This window comes from Drosophila obscura, unplaced genomic scaffold (assembly GCF_018151105.1).
Source record: "Drosophila obscura isolate BZ-5 IFL unplaced genomic scaffold, ASM1815110v1 contig_38, whole genome shotgun sequence".
Taxonomy (NCBI): domain Eukaryota; kingdom Metazoa; phylum Arthropoda; class Insecta; order Diptera; family Drosophilidae; genus Drosophila; species Drosophila obscura.
In genome coordinates, this window is record NW_024542826.1 from 146,301 (window position 1) to 164,691 (window position 18,391).

The 18,391-nt window shown below is 41.1% G+C and overlaps 2 protein-coding genes across 2 annotated transcripts; one reads left to right on the forward strand and one right to left on the reverse strand.

The window, feature by feature from the left end:
• Window positions 1-502: 502 nt before the first annotated feature.
• On the reverse strand, window positions 503-994 carry LOC121404731. The gene has a single exon (XM_041594883.1). It carries the CDS (start codon window positions 992-994, stop codon window positions 503-505), a length of 492 nt encoding a protein of 163 aa, XP_041450817.1.
• Window positions 995-14,721: 13,727 nt separating this feature from the next.
• On the forward strand, window positions 14,722-17,111 carry LOC111082245 (protein BZR1 homolog 2-like). The gene is made up of 3 exons (XM_041594885.1): window positions 14,722-15,000; window positions 16,965-17,042; window positions 17,079-17,111. Exons 1-3 carry the CDS (start codon window positions 14,722-14,724, stop codon window positions 17,100-17,102), a joined length of 381 nt encoding a protein of 126 aa, XP_041450819.1. The 3' UTR covers window positions 17,103-17,111.
• Window positions 17,112-18,391: the final 1,280 nt, after the last annotated feature.

Sequence of the window (18,391 nt, forward strand, 5' to 3'; positions counted from 1 at the left end):
GTTTGTTGTTCTGTAGTATTTGACCATTTTTTAAGTAAAGTTCGATTATTTTCTTAAATATTTTGCTTTAGGTTTAAGAGGCCTTAAGCTTCATTAACTGTACCACTGCATTGATTCTGATTAGTTGATTAGTTCTTATATGTTTCTTTGGCTATGTTAGGTTAGGTTAAAGCGGCTGTCAGGCCCGACACACGTGGGCCGGTTTCGGCCCGTTGTGATATCACTTGGAATCTTTTCTGCAATGGGAGACGCGAAGTCAGCAGTTATTCCATCTGGATGCGTTTATAAAGTTTGCAACCTTTCTGCGACAGATTTTGGACATTTCTGAAATGTCAGCTATGAAGGGCGATCTCAATTGTTGTAGCCTTCTCCTACTGAGAGCCGGGCTGGAACAGAACAGGTGTTACACCGTTTCTTCCTCTTCTCCGTCTATACAGCTACGGCAAAAATCATTTTAAGGGGCACCCTCGTTGCACTTGAGGATCTTCACCCCGTTCAGCCATCACGCACCGTCGAAGGTGGGCATGGGAGCGTCCGGCGCGTCCTCCATTCGCGCGAAAAGGGATTCCACCAGCTGGGCGTGGACCTGTTCCCACTGCGCCGCCGTCATCTTCCCATTTTCCTCGCTGCGGTCGATTAGGGCCACGATGAGGTGTCTCTTGGACATGTCACTCAACTTGGCCTTCTGCTTGGGCTTCTTCGTCGTAGGTTGAGGGATAACCACCTTGGACCCGCGTTGCCGCTTGCCCGCCGGAGTATCCTTGGCACTCTCGATCGAGCATTGCCTTTTGGTGGCCATCAGCTCCTCAACCTTATTGGCGAATTCGCCCTTCGTCGCCTTAATCTGAGGCAGCTGCGCGTAGTAAAGACGCTCCTCTTCTACCTTTTGCTCAGCCCAGGCTAGTTTGGACTTCTCCTCTTGGGAGATGTCCTCTTTGCCTTGTAGCCGGCTTTGGATTTTGAGGGCCGCCTTGTATTGGGCCTTAGCCTTCATCCCCTCTCTAGAACGCTTCGGCCCTTCCCTACGCAGGGATCTGGTACCTGGTTCAGGCGAGCGGAGAAGGCTCTGTTCTTCCCTTCTGCTTAAGCTGAGCATGCTCTCCAGGTCCGAGTCTGTTTCGACCACGGCACCCGTGCGGCTCAGCTTGCAGAGAGGCGTTTTGGTGGCAGTAGCTTTGAAACTAATATGACCTTCTCATGCCATATTAGAGTTGTGCAACGTTAGTTGGACTCACAATTAGCCCTGGCCAATACCAGTCATTCCTTTGAAGTTGCTTTCTAAATTAGTTCAGTCATTAGAGCTGTATGCCACACGAGTCGAAGCAACCTTCCTCTGCTTTTCCACAGCAGAGTGGCCCAGATGCCTCATGCATATTGAAATAAGTTACCGGCTGGCACAACTTGTGTCCTAGAAAGTGTGAAAAGTGATCCGATTTGATTGATTCCTATGCTCGTTTTAAAAGCTTCATGCATCCGGAAACAGGAAGCTGCACGTGAGGCTGCCCTTGTGGCAAAGGAATCTTTGCAATAAAATATTGTACCTATGCCAGGAAATCGTCGTCAAAGCAGCGGGTGCAGGAGCTCATTCTTGAACATATATGTAAGATTTATAATATATAATTGTTTATTATGATTATAGTTCAAATACAGTTAGAGATTACATGATTTAGAAAATAGGTCCCGTACAACTTTCCGCTGCTGCTTCCAAAAACCGACTCTGACTATCGACTTCCTCCTATCGCCTTGCGCTATCGCCTTCTACCTTATATCGGTACATCTTACCGATAGTATCTTAAAATTAATGTCATGTCTTATCCGCTTGATACCCTTACTCTTTACATTCGGCCCTCCTGCTCATCTTCATCTGTCCCAGATGATAATATCTCATCGTTTTCGGATATAAAACGCCATAGCTTCATGTTGTCACTACTCGTTGCTGTGATGTTCGGCCCTTCAACGTTTGCCACCTTTCTGACGTCATAGCGACCGTTACGTTTTACATTGGTGACTTCATATGGGCCTAGATACTCGCAGGCCAACTTGCGACCTGCGACGAACTGCGTCCTCTTGATTGCCACCATATCTCCCGTTCTGTAGCCGTGCTCAGCTCGACGTTTTTTATCGTAATTGCGCTTGTAGACCTCTTGTGCCTGCTCGATGTTGTGTCTCGCTTGGTTACGCAGCTCTTGGCGCGCGTTGTTAAACTGCGCAACCAACTCCTCGTTGAGTCGACCCTCAGCTTGGCTATGTATCTTAGTCCCAAACATGACCTCGAATGGCGACGACTTCAATGTTGAATGAATATGCGAATTAATCACCATCTGGACCTGTGGCACATACTTGTACCACTTCGAAGACTCCTGAACCGACAACTTAGCGATTATGCCCAAAATTGAACGGTTCACCCGTTCAATCTGTCCGTTGCCTCTCGCCACACCTGTCGTTGTCCACACATGTTCGACTTTATTCTCGTTGAGAAACTCGCTAAATGCGTTGGATGTAAGCGCTGCTCCTCTATCGCTGACTATGCGTTTGGGAAAGCCAAACACAAATGACCAATCTGTCAGCCTCTTCACAACTTCTTCGTATCCCGTTGACTTGGTTGGAAACAGCCAGACGAACTTGGAGAATGCATCCACCGCAGCAAAAATGTATTTATATTGCTTGGCTGTCGCGTCCATTGGGCCCAAATGATCAACGTGCAGTGTGTGTAGTGGCGTGTCACCCTTGTCAATACAATGAAGATACAATGATACAACAGATACAATTAGCAATAACATTTGCAACTTTCCTTTCAAGATGCGGGATCCAGTATTTCTGCTGAATTGAGTGCATCGTCTTCGCTGTGGAGAAATGACCAACTTCGTGCGATCCTTGAATGATTTCCCTTTCCATCAGCTTTGGGACAACCAATACGTCATTGCCATTCATAACTTTGACGAGAAGACCTCCTTTTAGCTTGTAGTCTTGGTATGGGTGCTGCTTCAGGATCTCTACTGTGACTTTTATGAAATCGTCATTCTGCTGCGCCTTCTTTATCCGAGTTGTCAACTCCGTAGTGACGAAACTTCTTGAGTGCGAGGTATGCTGCTTTGACCTCCAAATAGTAGCTGTGACGTTTGGATTCAGCTTCTGTAGTCTTTTTACTCCAGTAGTAGACGGGATGGAAACTGCCATCAAACTGCTGCAACAATACAGCTCCGAAACCTTCCTTGGACGCATCCGTGTGGAGTTCCGTTGGCGCTTCTCGTGAGTAGATATGTGATACAGGTGCAATTACAAGAAGCTTCTTTAAGGTGTTTAGCGACTGCTGTTCTGCTTCGCCAATGTTGAAAACTACTTCTTTCTTGAGTAGATTCGTGAGCGGCCGTGCAACTTGTGCGTACCGAGGAGTGAACTTTCTAAATAAGCCTGTGAGTCCCAGAAACGCTTGAACTGCTTTGATATCCTTCGGCGTAGCAAACCGACTAACTGCTGCTGTCGTCTCTTTGCCGGGCCAGATTTTCCCGTCCTCAATAATATGGCCAAGAAAGTTAATGCGGGGCTGCATGAAGCTACATTTCTTCCACTTGATCTTTAGGCCAAATTGCGCAGCTGTATTTAGAACCAATTTCGTTTTCTTCATGCAAAGCTCGGGCGACGCGGCGTAAACAATAATGTCGTCCATATAAAGCTGCATAACATCAGAGTTGATTAATTCTTGAAAAATATAGTTTACAAACCGAATAAACGCAGCTGGCGAGTTCTCAGATCCGAAAAGCGCTTTATTAAACTCGAATAATCCCTCTTTTGTGACGAAGGCCGTATACGACTTGCTCTGCTCTTTGATTGGAACATGGAAAAATCCATTTTCAAGGTCCATTATGGTAAACCACTTAGCAGACTCCAGCTTTTCCAAGACTTCCTCCATGATCGGGACTGGGAAACAGTCCATCAATACCATGCTGTTCAATTTCCTGTAGTCTACACAAACTAGAAGTGTACCATCTTTCTTCTTCACGACAACAACTCGGCTTGCCACATTTGAAGATGACTTGCGTACGATTCCTTTCTCGATCCATTCTTCTACTTGCTTCTTCACAGCGCTGGCTTCGTCTGTGGATAAACGACTCGGAGAGTGATGAAACGGCTTGATAACTCTGTCGGGAACTATTTGCAGTTGAATTGGGCACTGCTTTGGAACTTCTGTGGGCATCTGGTAACTGCTCTTTATCATCTGTTCAACGTCTGTGCGATATTGCGGTGGAGCTACAGAGGATGACTCTTCAGTGACATTATATATGAGAGCATACTTATCTATCGACTTGGGATCCTTTCATATCAGCGACGAAACGAAACTTTTTGATGAAATCGTGTCCCAACAGTGATTCGAAATCAATTTGGTTACTGGGTACGACTAGAAACTTCTGGTTAGTCTGCAGCTTATCCACCGTAATCTATGCATTAAAGTATCCAACAGGCTTAGTTGTTATATGGCCAAGACCGCGCAACGTAGTTTTGCATTTTAAAAGTTCAACGTTTTTCATTCTCTTTAACACATTTTCTTTGATTATGGTTACATCTGAACCTGTATCTACAAGACAGTCGACTTCAATGCCATTTATCTGAATTTTTTTCATGCGATTGCGATCTGAAACAACTCGTACTGTATCAACATTATCGGCTTCATATGGACAGTTACGTGAAATGTGACCATTCTGATTACACTTAAAACATTTCGTTTCGGCTTTACAATCTTTGCGCTTGTGCTCTCATGATCCACAATTATAGCAGTATTCTTTTTTACCGCCTGACCCACTTTGCTGTTTATAATTCGGTTTATGTTGTTCTTTATTGCCATTCTTCTCCGGTATGTTCAAACGCTCGTAGATATCGAACTCTTCTTTCAAGGCTTCAAATGATTTACATCGATACATGGCATACTTGTACTCGTTTCTTATATCTAAACCGTTTACAATATGGCTTATGACAGCCACGTCTTCAACATGTCCAACTGCAGCTATTTTTCTCATCTGCAGCAAGTATTCGTGCAGCGACTCATTACTCTTCTTCTTTCTTTCTTGCAGCTGTTGATGAATGTCTGCACTATTGTAGCTAAATGTAAATTCCTCCAATAATACGAATTTGAGCTCCTCATAGGTGCACACGCTTTCAGATTCTAAAAAAAGTTTAGCTGCACCGATCATCTTTCCTCTGGCATGCACATACTTTTGCTTTTCAGTAAGCTCATATGCGTCGGCATTTGCCGATTTGCCATCAAACTCATTCACAACTTTTCCGAAATTATCTGGAGCGACTTTCACTTGGACTTCTCGTTTCTCATCAGCTAGCCCTTTTAAACTTAGCAGCTTTTTCGTCCGATCAATTTTGTCCTCATCTTTGTTTGCCATATTCCCAACATTTTCCATCTCGTTTGCACTCTGGCGCGACGTTCCTGCTATAGCTTCTGCCATCTCCTTCTCTTTCCAATGCACTATGGGAACTTTGACCACTTTTTCTGGCCAAAACCCATTTTTCAAAAGTAGTTAAAATAATATATTTGTAGACCTTATATATCCGAATAACATTGATATTTAATGTTACGCAAAAAAAAAGTTAACAGTGTGCGCCACTGTTAAATGAACAGCTGTTAAAGTCAGCTGTTTGCTATCAATAGGCGAATGTTGGTGCAAAAAATTATTTTTTCGTCTGGTAAAAAGGGTTATAAAACTATTAATTCATCAATTTAAGTGCTTTCTTTACAATGGGTTCGATTCAGACAGGTATGTAATATATGTTTATGAGTTTGAACTGTAAAAATTACCCTCATAATTATGTTTAAATACTCATTTTTTAACAAGTATAAATTTGTGACAAAAATGTGTCTTTGAAGAGGCGTACAAAAAAAGTGACACCTCGTGACCACATATGACTTAATGCATCTTGTAGAAAATTCAATTCTTGTTCAAATCTATATCATGGTTATCTGCGCCGGGCTGCGCAACAATATGCAATTTTTACTTTTAGATAGAAACATAAGGATTTCAAACGCAGAGTTGTTTGCCGTATGGCACGCAGCAAGTACGAAAACAGCAATAGAGGACGCCGTTTTGAATTTGCTGAAACTCGCTTCTTCTGATGACGAGTTAGCGAGCAAAACCAAAAGCATTTGCCACTTAATATCAAACGAGAAGGAACGTGTGAGTCGTTTCTGGGGACACGACTTATACCCGTACTCAGTCAGTATATACATTATTGAGCTTATGATTTTTTAGAATTTTAGAAAAAAAAAAAATTTTACATTTCACTTTTTTTTGCTACATCTGCTATCTACATATACAATGTCTATTCTACATCTAACATGTAGATTGTACATGTTCCATTCATATTCTACATCTCCTCCGCTAGGGGTTGCTCGCGCACTGAACGCTGCAGAGTGTGCGAGCGAGAAGGAAAATGAGTTGTGTTGTCGTTGGCGGGAGGGGGAGGGGAAGCAACTGAAAATTAATTTCTTCATTCTGGCTATAATTATGATCCGATCTGATTCAGATTCGGCAGTCTGGTAGATATGGTCATCTCACGAAACTGCGTTTTTAGTTTTATCGTATCTTTAAAAATGTGCCTGCCACAGATTTTCGTTCTTTGTGGGGGCGGTAGTGGGCGGGGCGAAATTTTGAAATACACTTGTAGCAGTGGGATATCACATGAGTCTGGAAACCAAATTTGGTTGCCCTAGCTCTTATAGTCTCTGAGATCTAGGCGCTCATCGAGACAGACAGACAGACAGACAGACAGACAGACAGACAGACAGACAGACAGACAGACAGACAGACAGACGGACAGACAGACATAGCTATATCGACTCGGCTATTGATGCTGATCAAGAATATATATACTTTATGGGGTCGGAAAATTTTCCTTCTCTGCGTTACACACATCCACTTTTACCACAAATCTAATATACCCCTTAACTCTTTTTTGAGTACGGGTATAAAAATGGAACAAAGGCCAAAGAAAGCTAGAGCGCTTTGAAAGGAAGAATGAAGATTGGCTGAACTCGTTTGTTTTCGGACAAAATGCACAAAAATTGGGACCTGTTGGCCGGCCACCATTGCATTATATGTTTAAAAGTGATAGAACGCAACGAAAAGAAGCTACTGATCTTTCAGTATCTAAGACACGAAATGTCAAGCTTTTGATTCAAGCAGCGAGCGCTGCTGCGCGAAACCGCAGGCAAGTTGACCTTGCGTACGTTTTAAAGCTGTTGGCCATATCCCCGGAAAAGGCGAAATCGATTCCCAAGACTTTAAGCCAGCCAGTATTCAAAGAAAAATTTCTGCTAACGAGGCACTAGAACTTATTTTAGACCAAGGCTTGACATAGCAGCAATATTGTGCGATAAGGGAGCAAACAAAAAATATATATCCCCTTTACAAAAAAGTTGCAGAACCGAAACGAGAGTGCCGACCAGATGGTATAACAGTAACTGAAATAAATGCAGAAGTAAGTCTACAAAATTTGCTTGAGCACACAGCTGCGCGAATCGTATGCCTACAAGAAGAGGTTGTTTTGGGCGCAATGGAAAAGCAAGGCACTAATTTGTTGATGGCGGATCTTATCTTAAGTTATAGATTTGATGGAAGCACTGGCCAATCAAATTATAACCAGAAATATTCTGGAGGGAATGCATTCAATAGCGATTCCAGCATTTTTGCCACAACAGTAACGCCTTTGAGATGCGTTGATGCATCCAGCAACATATTGTGGAACAACAGGACAACGCAGTCAATTCGTTTTTGCCGCCCCTTAAAGTTGGCTTTTATGAAAGAGTCGAAAGACGCAATAATAAAAGAAAATGAAGATTTAAAGAACGCGATATTGAACTTGCGATCGTGCAAAATAATGTTGAGCAATGGGAAAGCCGTCTATATTAAGTTCCGACTATACTTAACTGTTTTAGATGGCAAAGTGCTGAACGCATTGACAGGTACCAAGTCAACGCAGGCATGTCCGATTTGTGGAGCTAACCCAATGGATTTTCTAAATAATAAAAATTTCAAATGCAAAAAGTTTCTGCCAGTACTGAGTAATTTAAGCTACGGATTGAGTCCATTTTGCACGCAGGCTATAAGTGCAGCGTAAGAAAATGGAAGATATCGGATCAAGATGATAAAAGAGTTGTACTTGAAAGAAAAAGAATTATTCAAGGCTTGTTTTGGAAGAAGCTGTCTCTAATCGTAGATCAACCAAAAGTTGGTGGATTTGGTAGCACAAATAATGGCAATTCCGCTCGACGTGCCTTTACTGACCTGAAACTCTTTGCAGAAATCACTGGCATTGGTGTTAAGCTGATCACACACCTAAGGAAAATCTTGATATGTCTCTCAAGTCAGTTGCCATTAAATGTGGCTAAGTTTCAAACCTTTTGTTTTAATACTGCGGAGACTATTATTGACCTATATCCTTGGTTACCAATGACTGCGACAGTCCATAAAATATTTGCAGAGGAGGGTGCTGAGTGCCGAAATAAAATTTATAAATCTGATCGACTTCATCATGCTAGAAAATGCAGCCGAAAAGAAAACTTCACAGACGTGTTCCATAGAGCAATCGATACATCAGATCCAGTGATCTCATCAGTTAACCTTCATAGGCGCATACAAATTAAAAAAACGAGAAGGAACGTGTGCGTCGCTTCTGGGGACGCGACTCTACTTATACCCGTACTCAGTCAGCATATACATTTTTGAGCATATAATTACACTAGTCAACACGATTTTTCCTCAAGGAACAAAACGAACTTTTTCTTAAAGATTTGGGGCTTAGAAATGGTTTGATGATATTTTTTTTTTTTCTATGGCAGAACTTTTTTTTAAAGAATTTTTGAAAACTGGTATTTTTTTTAAAGCTTTTTTCAGAGGTAGCGCTTGTTTTTTTCACATAGCTCTAGTATCTCACGTCTGGTTGTAAAGAACTTTGCTATTTTGAAAAGATAATTAAAACAGCTAGAAGTTAAGCCTAAACACTTTGTGATTACAGCTTACCGTCTGGGAAATATAAAGCATTGAAATGCAAAAATGATGATTTTTGTGCGGTATTTTTTACGAAATTTTGACTTTAAAAACTCAGGAAAAGTCGAAAAAAAATTATATCTTGTGTCCTCTATTTTTTTGTATATAGGTGCATTAATTTGGCGTCGTTTAAGGTATCGCTTATTAAAATCTATGGAGATCTGCCAATTGGGAACAAAGCAAACGAAAAAAGGTTGTACATTTGGTACCTGATCGCGATCCCAATTCCCAATGGGCAGTTGAGCTCGCAACCTTCCAAAAGGTATTTTTTGTTCATTTTTTCATTTTTTAGGTTTGGTTAACGAATTTTAGCTCCAAAGTCTCTCCATAGATTTTAATAAGCGATACCGTAAACGACGCCAAATTTAATGTACATATACACAAAAAAATAGAGGACACAGGATATAATTGTTTTTCGACTTTTCCTGAGTTTTTAAAGTCAAAATTTCGTAAATAATACCGCACAAAAATCATCATCTTTGCATTTCAATGCTTTATATTTCCCAGACGGTAAGCTGTAATCACAAAGTGTTTAGGCTTAACTTCTAGCTGTTTTAATTATCTTTTCAAAATAGCAAAGTTCTTTACAACCAGACGTAAGATACTAGAGCTATGTGAAAAAAACAAGCGCTACCTCTGAAAAAAGCTTAAAAAAAAAAATACCAGACTTCAAAAATTCTTCAAAAAAAAGTTCTGCCATAGAAAAAAAAACATAATTCTTTAAAAAATTTTAAATCCCCATATCTATCAGAAAAAGTCGGTTTGGATCCTTGAGGAAAAAAAGTTCGATTTTGTCGAGTAGTGTTATTTAGAATTTAAAAAAAAAAACATTTTACATTTTTTGCTACATCTGTTATCTACATCTACATATACTATGTATATTCTACATCTAACATGTATATTCTACATGTACCATTTAGATTCTATATCTCCTCCGCTAGGGGTTGCTCGCGCACTGAACGCGGCAGAGTGTGCGAGCGAGAAGGAAAATGAGTTGCTTTATTTTCCCTGGAGGGGGCAGGGGAAGCAACAGAAAATTAATTTCTTCATTCTGGCTATAATTATGATCCGATCTGATTCAGGTTCGGCAGTCTGGTAGATATGGGCCTTCTCTACGATAATGCGTTTTTAGTTTTATCGTATCTTTAAAAATGTGCCTGCCACAGATTTTCGTCCTTTGTGTGGACGGAAGGGGGCGGGGCGAAATTCTGAAATACACTTGTAGCAGTGTGATATCACATAAGTCTGGAAACCAAATTTGGTTTCGCTAGCTCTTATAGTTTCTGAGATCCAGGCGCTCATCGAGACGGACAGACGGACGGACAGACAGACATGACTATATCGACTCGGCTATTGATGCTGATCAAGAATATATATACTTTATGGGGTCGGAAAATTTTCCTTCTCTGCGTTACACACATCCACTTTTACCACAAATCTAATATACCCCTTAACTCTTTTTTGAGTACGGGTATAAAAAGTCCCTCCCAACTGACGTCTTAGATCTTTTGTCAAGTGAGCTCAATAGTTCAGGCAGAGTTCAAGAGGATCGGATTAGTTTCGATGAGTTGGCTGAAGATCAGTTCGAATTTTCATGAATGATAGATCTCGAAAACGAACTCCATGAATATTAACGAAAGGTGTGGTAGTAAACATATCACAAATTTACAATAAAATATTAATTCTTTAATATTACAGGTTTCTCGGTTAAAATGTGTATGGAAAAGCTACCTGTAATACTAATTTTTTATTATTTTTAAGGCGTACCACGCCCCCTTGAATAAAATACAATATCTCCAACATTCTGCTAAAAACTTTATTTTTTAGATTTCGAGCAAAAAAATAAAAATGAGATTTCTTTATAAAAACAGGAGTTGCCACGCCCATTTTTTCAAAATACCTTCATTTTTCTATTATAAACTCATATCAAAAAACTAAACCAAAAAATATTGTTTCGTTTGGAAGTTATTAATTATTGCCACAAAAAGTGGTCAAAGTTCCCATAGTAGGCTGGCTCTAAAACGATCTCTCTCCCTCTCTGGCCTTTCAACCAAATTTAAGAAGAGCCTGGAGCCAGGAAGCCCGAAATATTCGAATGCAAAAAAAAAACCAAATGGCGTTACGCATCTTTTTGTTATATTGTCTTTAGCCGCTAACCATACAGTACATAGATGTGCCAGTTCATACAACGAAAGGGGCGCAGCTGAGTTTGCAGCGTACGTTCCCAGATCTTCGGCTTTGGGAATGGCCGCGTTGGGCTCATGACGTCACACGAGCCGACTGACAGCAAGCATGCATGTGTTGTGTACATGTACACTCCAAAATATATGATTGTATGCATAGAATAATTTTTAGCTGCAGAAACCGACTTTGTTCGAGATTTCAGTTTACGTAAACGTGTGTGTGCCATGTATTCACACATACTGTGCTTGTGTGTGGGCTCTACAATTGTTGGCCGCTTGAATTGGTTTTTCGTTTTGTTTTGAGGGCTGATGTGATGTAGCGACCTATTCAGGGCCGGATCAACCCTTAACCGGGCCCTGGGCAACCATCAATCTGGGGCCCTCCTTTATTTTGTATTTTTCTCAGTGGCTATTATATTTTTTATTCATTATTTGGAGTTTTGTTTTTTCAACAAAATTTTTCTGTTATGGTTAGTGGTATTTTTAAGGGCCTGCTGCTGCCGACGAGACCACCTTATATAATTGCATCATGTACATGCCGAACGGCCCAGCTCCCGACCCGAGTGTCTCAGCCTCACACAGCCGAAGCGCTCAGCTTGCGCCCCTTTTGTTGTATGAACTGGCACATCTATATACTGTATGGTTAGTGGCCTGGGGAAGTGAATTTTATTAACTTTAAACAAAACTAAGCAGCTGTCTGAGCAGTGTAAACGTACGGAATCCAGTGCAAACGTCTGGTCACACCACTGCACTATGGACAAAAAGTCCGTTTTTTTGGCATCATTACCAATTTTGAAGATAGAAACATGAAACTTTGTACATATACTTAAAAAATAAAGGTAGAATTTCGGATTTATTTGTTTTTTCAGTTGGACCACGCCTTCCTTCCCGCCCACCTCACTGTTAGTGCTAATAGTTTATTTTACATACTTTGACGATTAAATTCCATGTTTAAACTTTTTTGTTTTGTTTACAATTTCATAAGAAAATTCACACAAAAAATCACAAGCTTTTGCGCCAATTTTGTTTTTTTGAGTGGACATATAATAGTCTTTCAATTTTGACAAATAACAAAATACCAACGAAGTCCAAAAAATATTAAAAATATGTTTTAGTATTCTTAAAGTATTCTAATTCAAAAAATACGGTCAATTTGATAATACGGAACAAAAAAAAAAAATGTAAAAATGCCAAAATATGGGACTTTATGCCTATAGTGCACTGGCCGCTAAAAAAAAATGACATTTGTTTGCTAGATCTGATTTTGGATCTGAGTGGCTTTACATTATTCCGCTGAAATATTTGTCAGATCAAATCAGTGAGAATGTCCTGCAGCCCTCTGAATATCGGGGATCAGTTTCCCAACTTCCAGGCCGACACAAGTGTGGCAAGAATAGACTTTTACGATTGGATGAACGATTCTATTATATTATACTTTAAAGTCGAAACAGTCAAATGAAACTTTTGCATCGTCGCTATGCCCTGAAATTTACATAATATAATTCAAATCATTTTACATAGCATAGCTATTTTTATTACATTTTTATGCAATTAGGAATAATATAGTATATAGTAGTATATTATATAGTATAGTAGAACAGAACACGTAATGCTATTTTATTTACTCTGCATCATCTAATCTGCCGAAATATTTCTCGTATTTCTCGTACGGACGCTTGTCGACAAGCTGAAGGCGTACCTCCACGTACACGCGAAAACATTTCATTTCAATATAGTTCTCGAATATCCGTTTCGTCTCCGCTTTCGTAGTCCATGATATTAGCCTGGGCGCGGACCGACGTGCGGCGCGTATTGAGAGGCAGGGGAACACTCTCAGTGGACAGACTTTTGCTTGTAGACGCGACTGGCTCCTTATTTTTGACAGCAGCAGAGCTTCCCGGTGGGGATCATCTTATCGGATAACCTTGGATAGCGGGACAAGGTCATGTGGGTCGTCATCATCATGTGGGTCGTCATCATCTTGAAAAAGGGGGATAAATTTACAAAAACACCTTGCATTGTAAAATGTACTTACCAGTACTGCTGGAGCTGGAGACCTTTCTTTTCGTTTGTTTCTTCTTTAGCTTCGCCAACTCTTCTTCCAGAATGTTTGGATTCTGCCTTAAAAATCGGCGCAACTTCTTATTGTATCTATGGAAGGAAAGTAAGAATAATTATTGCATTGCACTGTCAACTTAACTTAACTTGACTTACATAGCTTGGCCTTTGGCGGCCGCTTCTATGAACGGAACCTTGCACTCTTTCGAAAGCAGATGCCATTCATCAATAATGAATTTTTCGCGGTGAATTTTCGAAAGTTGCAGCCAGGTAGGGTCGCGTTTCAGTTCCTTCCGTCTTTCGTTTATGAACCGCACATAGGCTTTCAATGGCATTTTGGGGGCTCCTGGGGCAAAGATGCGGGTTTTGAGTTTCTTTATTTTTTGATCTAAAAATAAAATGAAAAATAAAATATTGTTCTAATAATGTTCGGTTCGTACTTACTTAGAACGTCGTCGTCGCTGTCGGAGCTGTCGGAGCTTGAGCTCAATTCCGAGTCCATTACTCGCTCAGGCGAGTCGTGAACGTCATGGACGCTCTGAAGATGCTTTTTCAGATTGTGTTTCTTAGCGCTCTTATATGGACAGAGCGGGCATTCGAAATCTGTTGCCTTTGGTCCAAATGCACAGCTATAATGTTTATGTCTTAGTAAGGATCGTTTCATCATTTTTTTCTTGCATTGTTCGCATCTTGCGAATCCTAATTCTAGTTCGCTCTAGAAAATATAAATAAGTGAAAATATAAAATATACTTACATATACTTTAATTTACTTACATCGCTGGAAGAACTGCAACTTGAAAAACTGGACGCATTACCATGCACTTCAACCCATCTTGTGAATGTTACGGGCAGGTCTTTGTTCCATGGCCTTTCGTCCCATGGAGGTAGGCTGGAGGTTGTTGGATGGTCTTCATCGCTTGAAGAAGATGAATTCATGTTTAAAAGTTGTTTAGTTTGTTAACAAAACTCTAAACGAAAACCGGCTCCGGCTTGCAGGCAGATGAGATGATGCCAACTCGGTGGAAAAAGGATGGACGCAAAGTGCTCAAAATGAGCCATTTATAAATGGCTGACTTTGCGGGTAATTTTAAATTTACCTTAAAGTTTGTTCGCTCTAGAAAATATAAACAAATGAAAATAAAATGATATGTAATCCAACAATATATGATATGTAGCAGGTCAATTTAAAAATAAAATATATATATTTATTTTGTGCTCAATAATTGAGCCGCGCCGCTCATTTAGCTCAACTGAACGGCGTCGACGGCGGCCGGGGTCTTCTAGGTTTTTTTGGCGGGCGGGCGTCATTGCGTCATTGAAAGCACGTGGGTACGCTCAACAGAAAGTTTTCTTAATTTGTTTTTTTTTCATTTTCTCAACGTAAGGGTATATATATATAGATATAGATATATCTTATTTTCAATTCCAGATGTCCATCCATTTTCATTTTGGCGGCGCTGGCGGTGGCCGTGGCCGTGGAGGTAGCGGTGGCCGTGGAGGTGGCGGTGGCCGTGGAGGTGGCGGCCGCACAAACAGCCTAAGAGAAAGGCAGGAGCGTAGGCAAGCCATCTGCGACCGAGCCTTTGCCATGATGATGGCCGCCCACCGTGGCGAAACGGACGGCATGGCAGCCGACGGGCGCGCCTTGTTGGAGCGCCTGAGGCAGCATAACGTGCTGCCTCAGGTTTCGGTGGCCCCCCAATACAACGTAAGTATAACCATATATATATTATATATATATATTATATTTAATATTTTCGCAGGAGGCGCGGACCGACGTGCGGCGCGTATTGAGAGGCAGGGGAACACTCTCAGTGGACAGACTTTTGCTTGTAGACGCGACTGGCTCCTTATTTTTGACAGCAGCAGAGCTTCCCGGTGGGGATCATCTAATCGGATAACCTTGGATAGCGGGACAAGGTCATGTGGGTCGTCATCATCATGTGGGTCGTCATCATCTTGAAAAAGGGGGATAAATTTACAAAAACACCTTGCATTGTAAAATGTACTTACCAGTACTGCTGGAGCTGGAGACCTTTCTTTTCGTTTGTTTCTTCTTTAGCTTCGCCAACTCTTCTTCCAGAATGTTTGGATTCTGCCTTAAAAATCGGCGCAACTTCTTATTGTATCTATGGAAGGAAAGTAAGAATAATTATTGCATTGCACTGTCAACTTAACTTAACTTGACTTACATAGCTTGGCCTTTGGCGGCCGCTTCTATGAACGGAACCTTGCACTCTTTCGAAAGCAGATGCCATTCATCAATAATGAATTTTTCGCGGTGAATTTTCGAAAGTTGCAGCCAGGTAGGGTCGCGTTTCAGTTCCTTCCGTCTTTCGTTTATGAACCGCACATAGGCTTTCAATGGCATTTTGGGGGCTCCTGGGGCAAAGATGCGGGTTTTGAGTTTCTTTATTTTTTGATCTAAAAATAAAATGAAAAATAAAATATTGTTCTAATAATGTTCGGTTCGTACTTACTTAGAACGTCGTCGTCGCTGTCGGAGCTGTCGGAGCTTGAGCTCAATTCCGAGTCCATTACTCGCTCAGGCGAGTCGTGAACGTCATGGACGCTCTGAAGATGCTTTTTCAGATTGTGTTTCTTAGCGCTCTTATATGGACAGAGCGGGCATTCGAAATCTGTTGCCTTTGGTCCAAATGCACAGCTATAATGTTTATGTCTTAGTAAGGATCGTTTCATCATTTTTTTCTTGCATTGTTCGCATCTTGCGAATCCTAATTCTAGTTCGCTCTAGAAAATATAAATAAGTGAAAATATAAAATATACTTACATATACTTTAATTTACTTACATCGCTGGAAGAACTGCAACTTGAAAAACTGGACGCATACCATGCACTTCAACCCATCTTGTGAATGTTACGGGCAGGTCTTTGTTCCATGGCCTTTCGTCCCATGGAGGTAGGCTGGAGGTTGTTGGATGGTCTTCATCGCTTGAAGAAGATGAATTCATGTTTAAAAGTTGTTTAGTTTGTTAACAAAACTCTAAACGAAAACCGGCGCCGGCTTGCAGAAAAATGAGTGTGACCAGATAGGCAGATGAGATGATGCCAACTCGGTGGAAAAAGGATGGACGCAAAGTGCTCAAAATGAGCCATTTATAAATGGCTGACTTTGCGGGTAATTTTAAATTTACCTTAAAGTTTGTTCGCTCTAGAAAATATAAACAAATGAAAATAAAATGATATGTAATCCAACAATATATGATATGTAGCAGGTCAATTTAAAAATAAAATATATATATTTATTTTGTGCTCAATAATTGAGCCGCGCCGCTCATTTAGCTCAACTGAACGGCGTCGACGGCGGCCGGGTTCTTCTAGGTTTTTTTGGCGGGCGGGCGTCATTGCGTCATTGAAAGCACGTGGGTACGCTCAACAGAAAGTTTTCTTAATTTTTTTGTTCATTTTCTCAACGTAAGTGTATATATATAAAAATATATTTTTTTTTTTTTTTTTTTTTTCCCTTCTTTTTTTTTTTTTTTTTTCGCGGGGGGCGGGGGGGCCTGGGGGGTGGCCGGGCCCCGCCGCCCGCCCGGTTGGAGCGCCTGAGGCAGCATAACGTGCTGCCTCAGGTTTCGGTGGCCCCCCAATACAACGTAAGTATAACCATATATATATTATATATATATATTATATTTAATATTTTCGCAGGAGGCCCCGGCACAGGAACAATACGCGCATTATGTGCCGCAGGTGGCCCCGGTACAACAAGCGCATTATGTGCCGCAGGTGGCCCCGGTACAACAAGCGCATTATGTGCCGCAGGACAATGGTCAAATGGACCAATAATACCACAACATTGTTACCAATACATTGTTATAATATATAAATACATAATAAATAAATACATTATATAAATATTTTTGTGTTTGACAAATACGGCGTATCGCAGCCACAAAGCGAGCAGAAGACAACGAAAAAGGGAGCAGGACTGCCCAAGGAGCCGAAGGGCTCGCGCAGGAACCTGGATGTGCTGTCGAAGATTCGCTTCTCCTACGAGGCTTATCCCCTCAGCTCCATATACTCCTCGCGGCAGGTGCTGCTCGTCTCGGAGATCGAGATACGCGACCGCCTGTGCTCCTCGGACATCAACAAGTTCCTGTATCATGCGAACATCAGCAACATATCCCGCCGGCTCGACGAGAACATGGTCATTGTGAAGGCCCTGAATGTGCGGCCCAATCCACAGAAGAGCACCGCCGAGGAGTGCTCCCTGGGCGTGTCTGTTATAGTCTTTGCAAAGAGTCTTTGGTCTTTGCTTATACCCGTACTCAGTCAGTATATATATTTTTCATTTTGATTTAATTTTTTCGAATTTTAGAATTAAAAAAAGTTTACATTTTACATTTTTTTGCTACATCTACATATATATACATATACATACATATACATGTATATTCTATACCTAACATGTACATTATAGATGTACCATTTATATTCTACATCTCCTCCGCTAGGGGTTGTTCGCGCACTGAACGCGGCAGAGTGTGCGACCGAGAGGGAAAATGAGTTGTGTTGTTGTTTGCCGGAGTGGGCAGGGGAAGCAACTGAAAATTAATTTCTTCATTCTGGCTATAATTATGATCCGATCTGATTCAGGTTCGGCAGTCTGGTAGATATGGGCATTCTCTACGATAATGCGTTTTTAGTTTTATCGTATCTTTAAAAATGTGCCTGCCACAGATTTTCGTTCTTTGTGTGGACGGAAGGGGGCGGGGCGAAATTTTAAAATACACTTGTAGCAGTGTGATATTACATGAGTCTGGAAACCAAATTTGGTTGCCCTAGCTCTTATAGTCTCTGAGATCTAGGCGCTCATCGAGACAGACAGACGGACAGACAGACTCGGCTATTGATGCTGATCAAGAATATATATACTTTATGGGGTCGGAAACGTTTCCTTCTCTGCGTTACACACATCCACTTTTACCACAAGAGTTATACCCCTTAACTCTTTTTTGAGTACGGGTATAAAAAGAATAATTTGCAGCTCTATTTTTGGTTTTGCGCCCAGTTTTTGCCTACATCTTGCACCATTCACTTCAGGAAGAATTGTAAAGTATATATTCCTGAGTTGT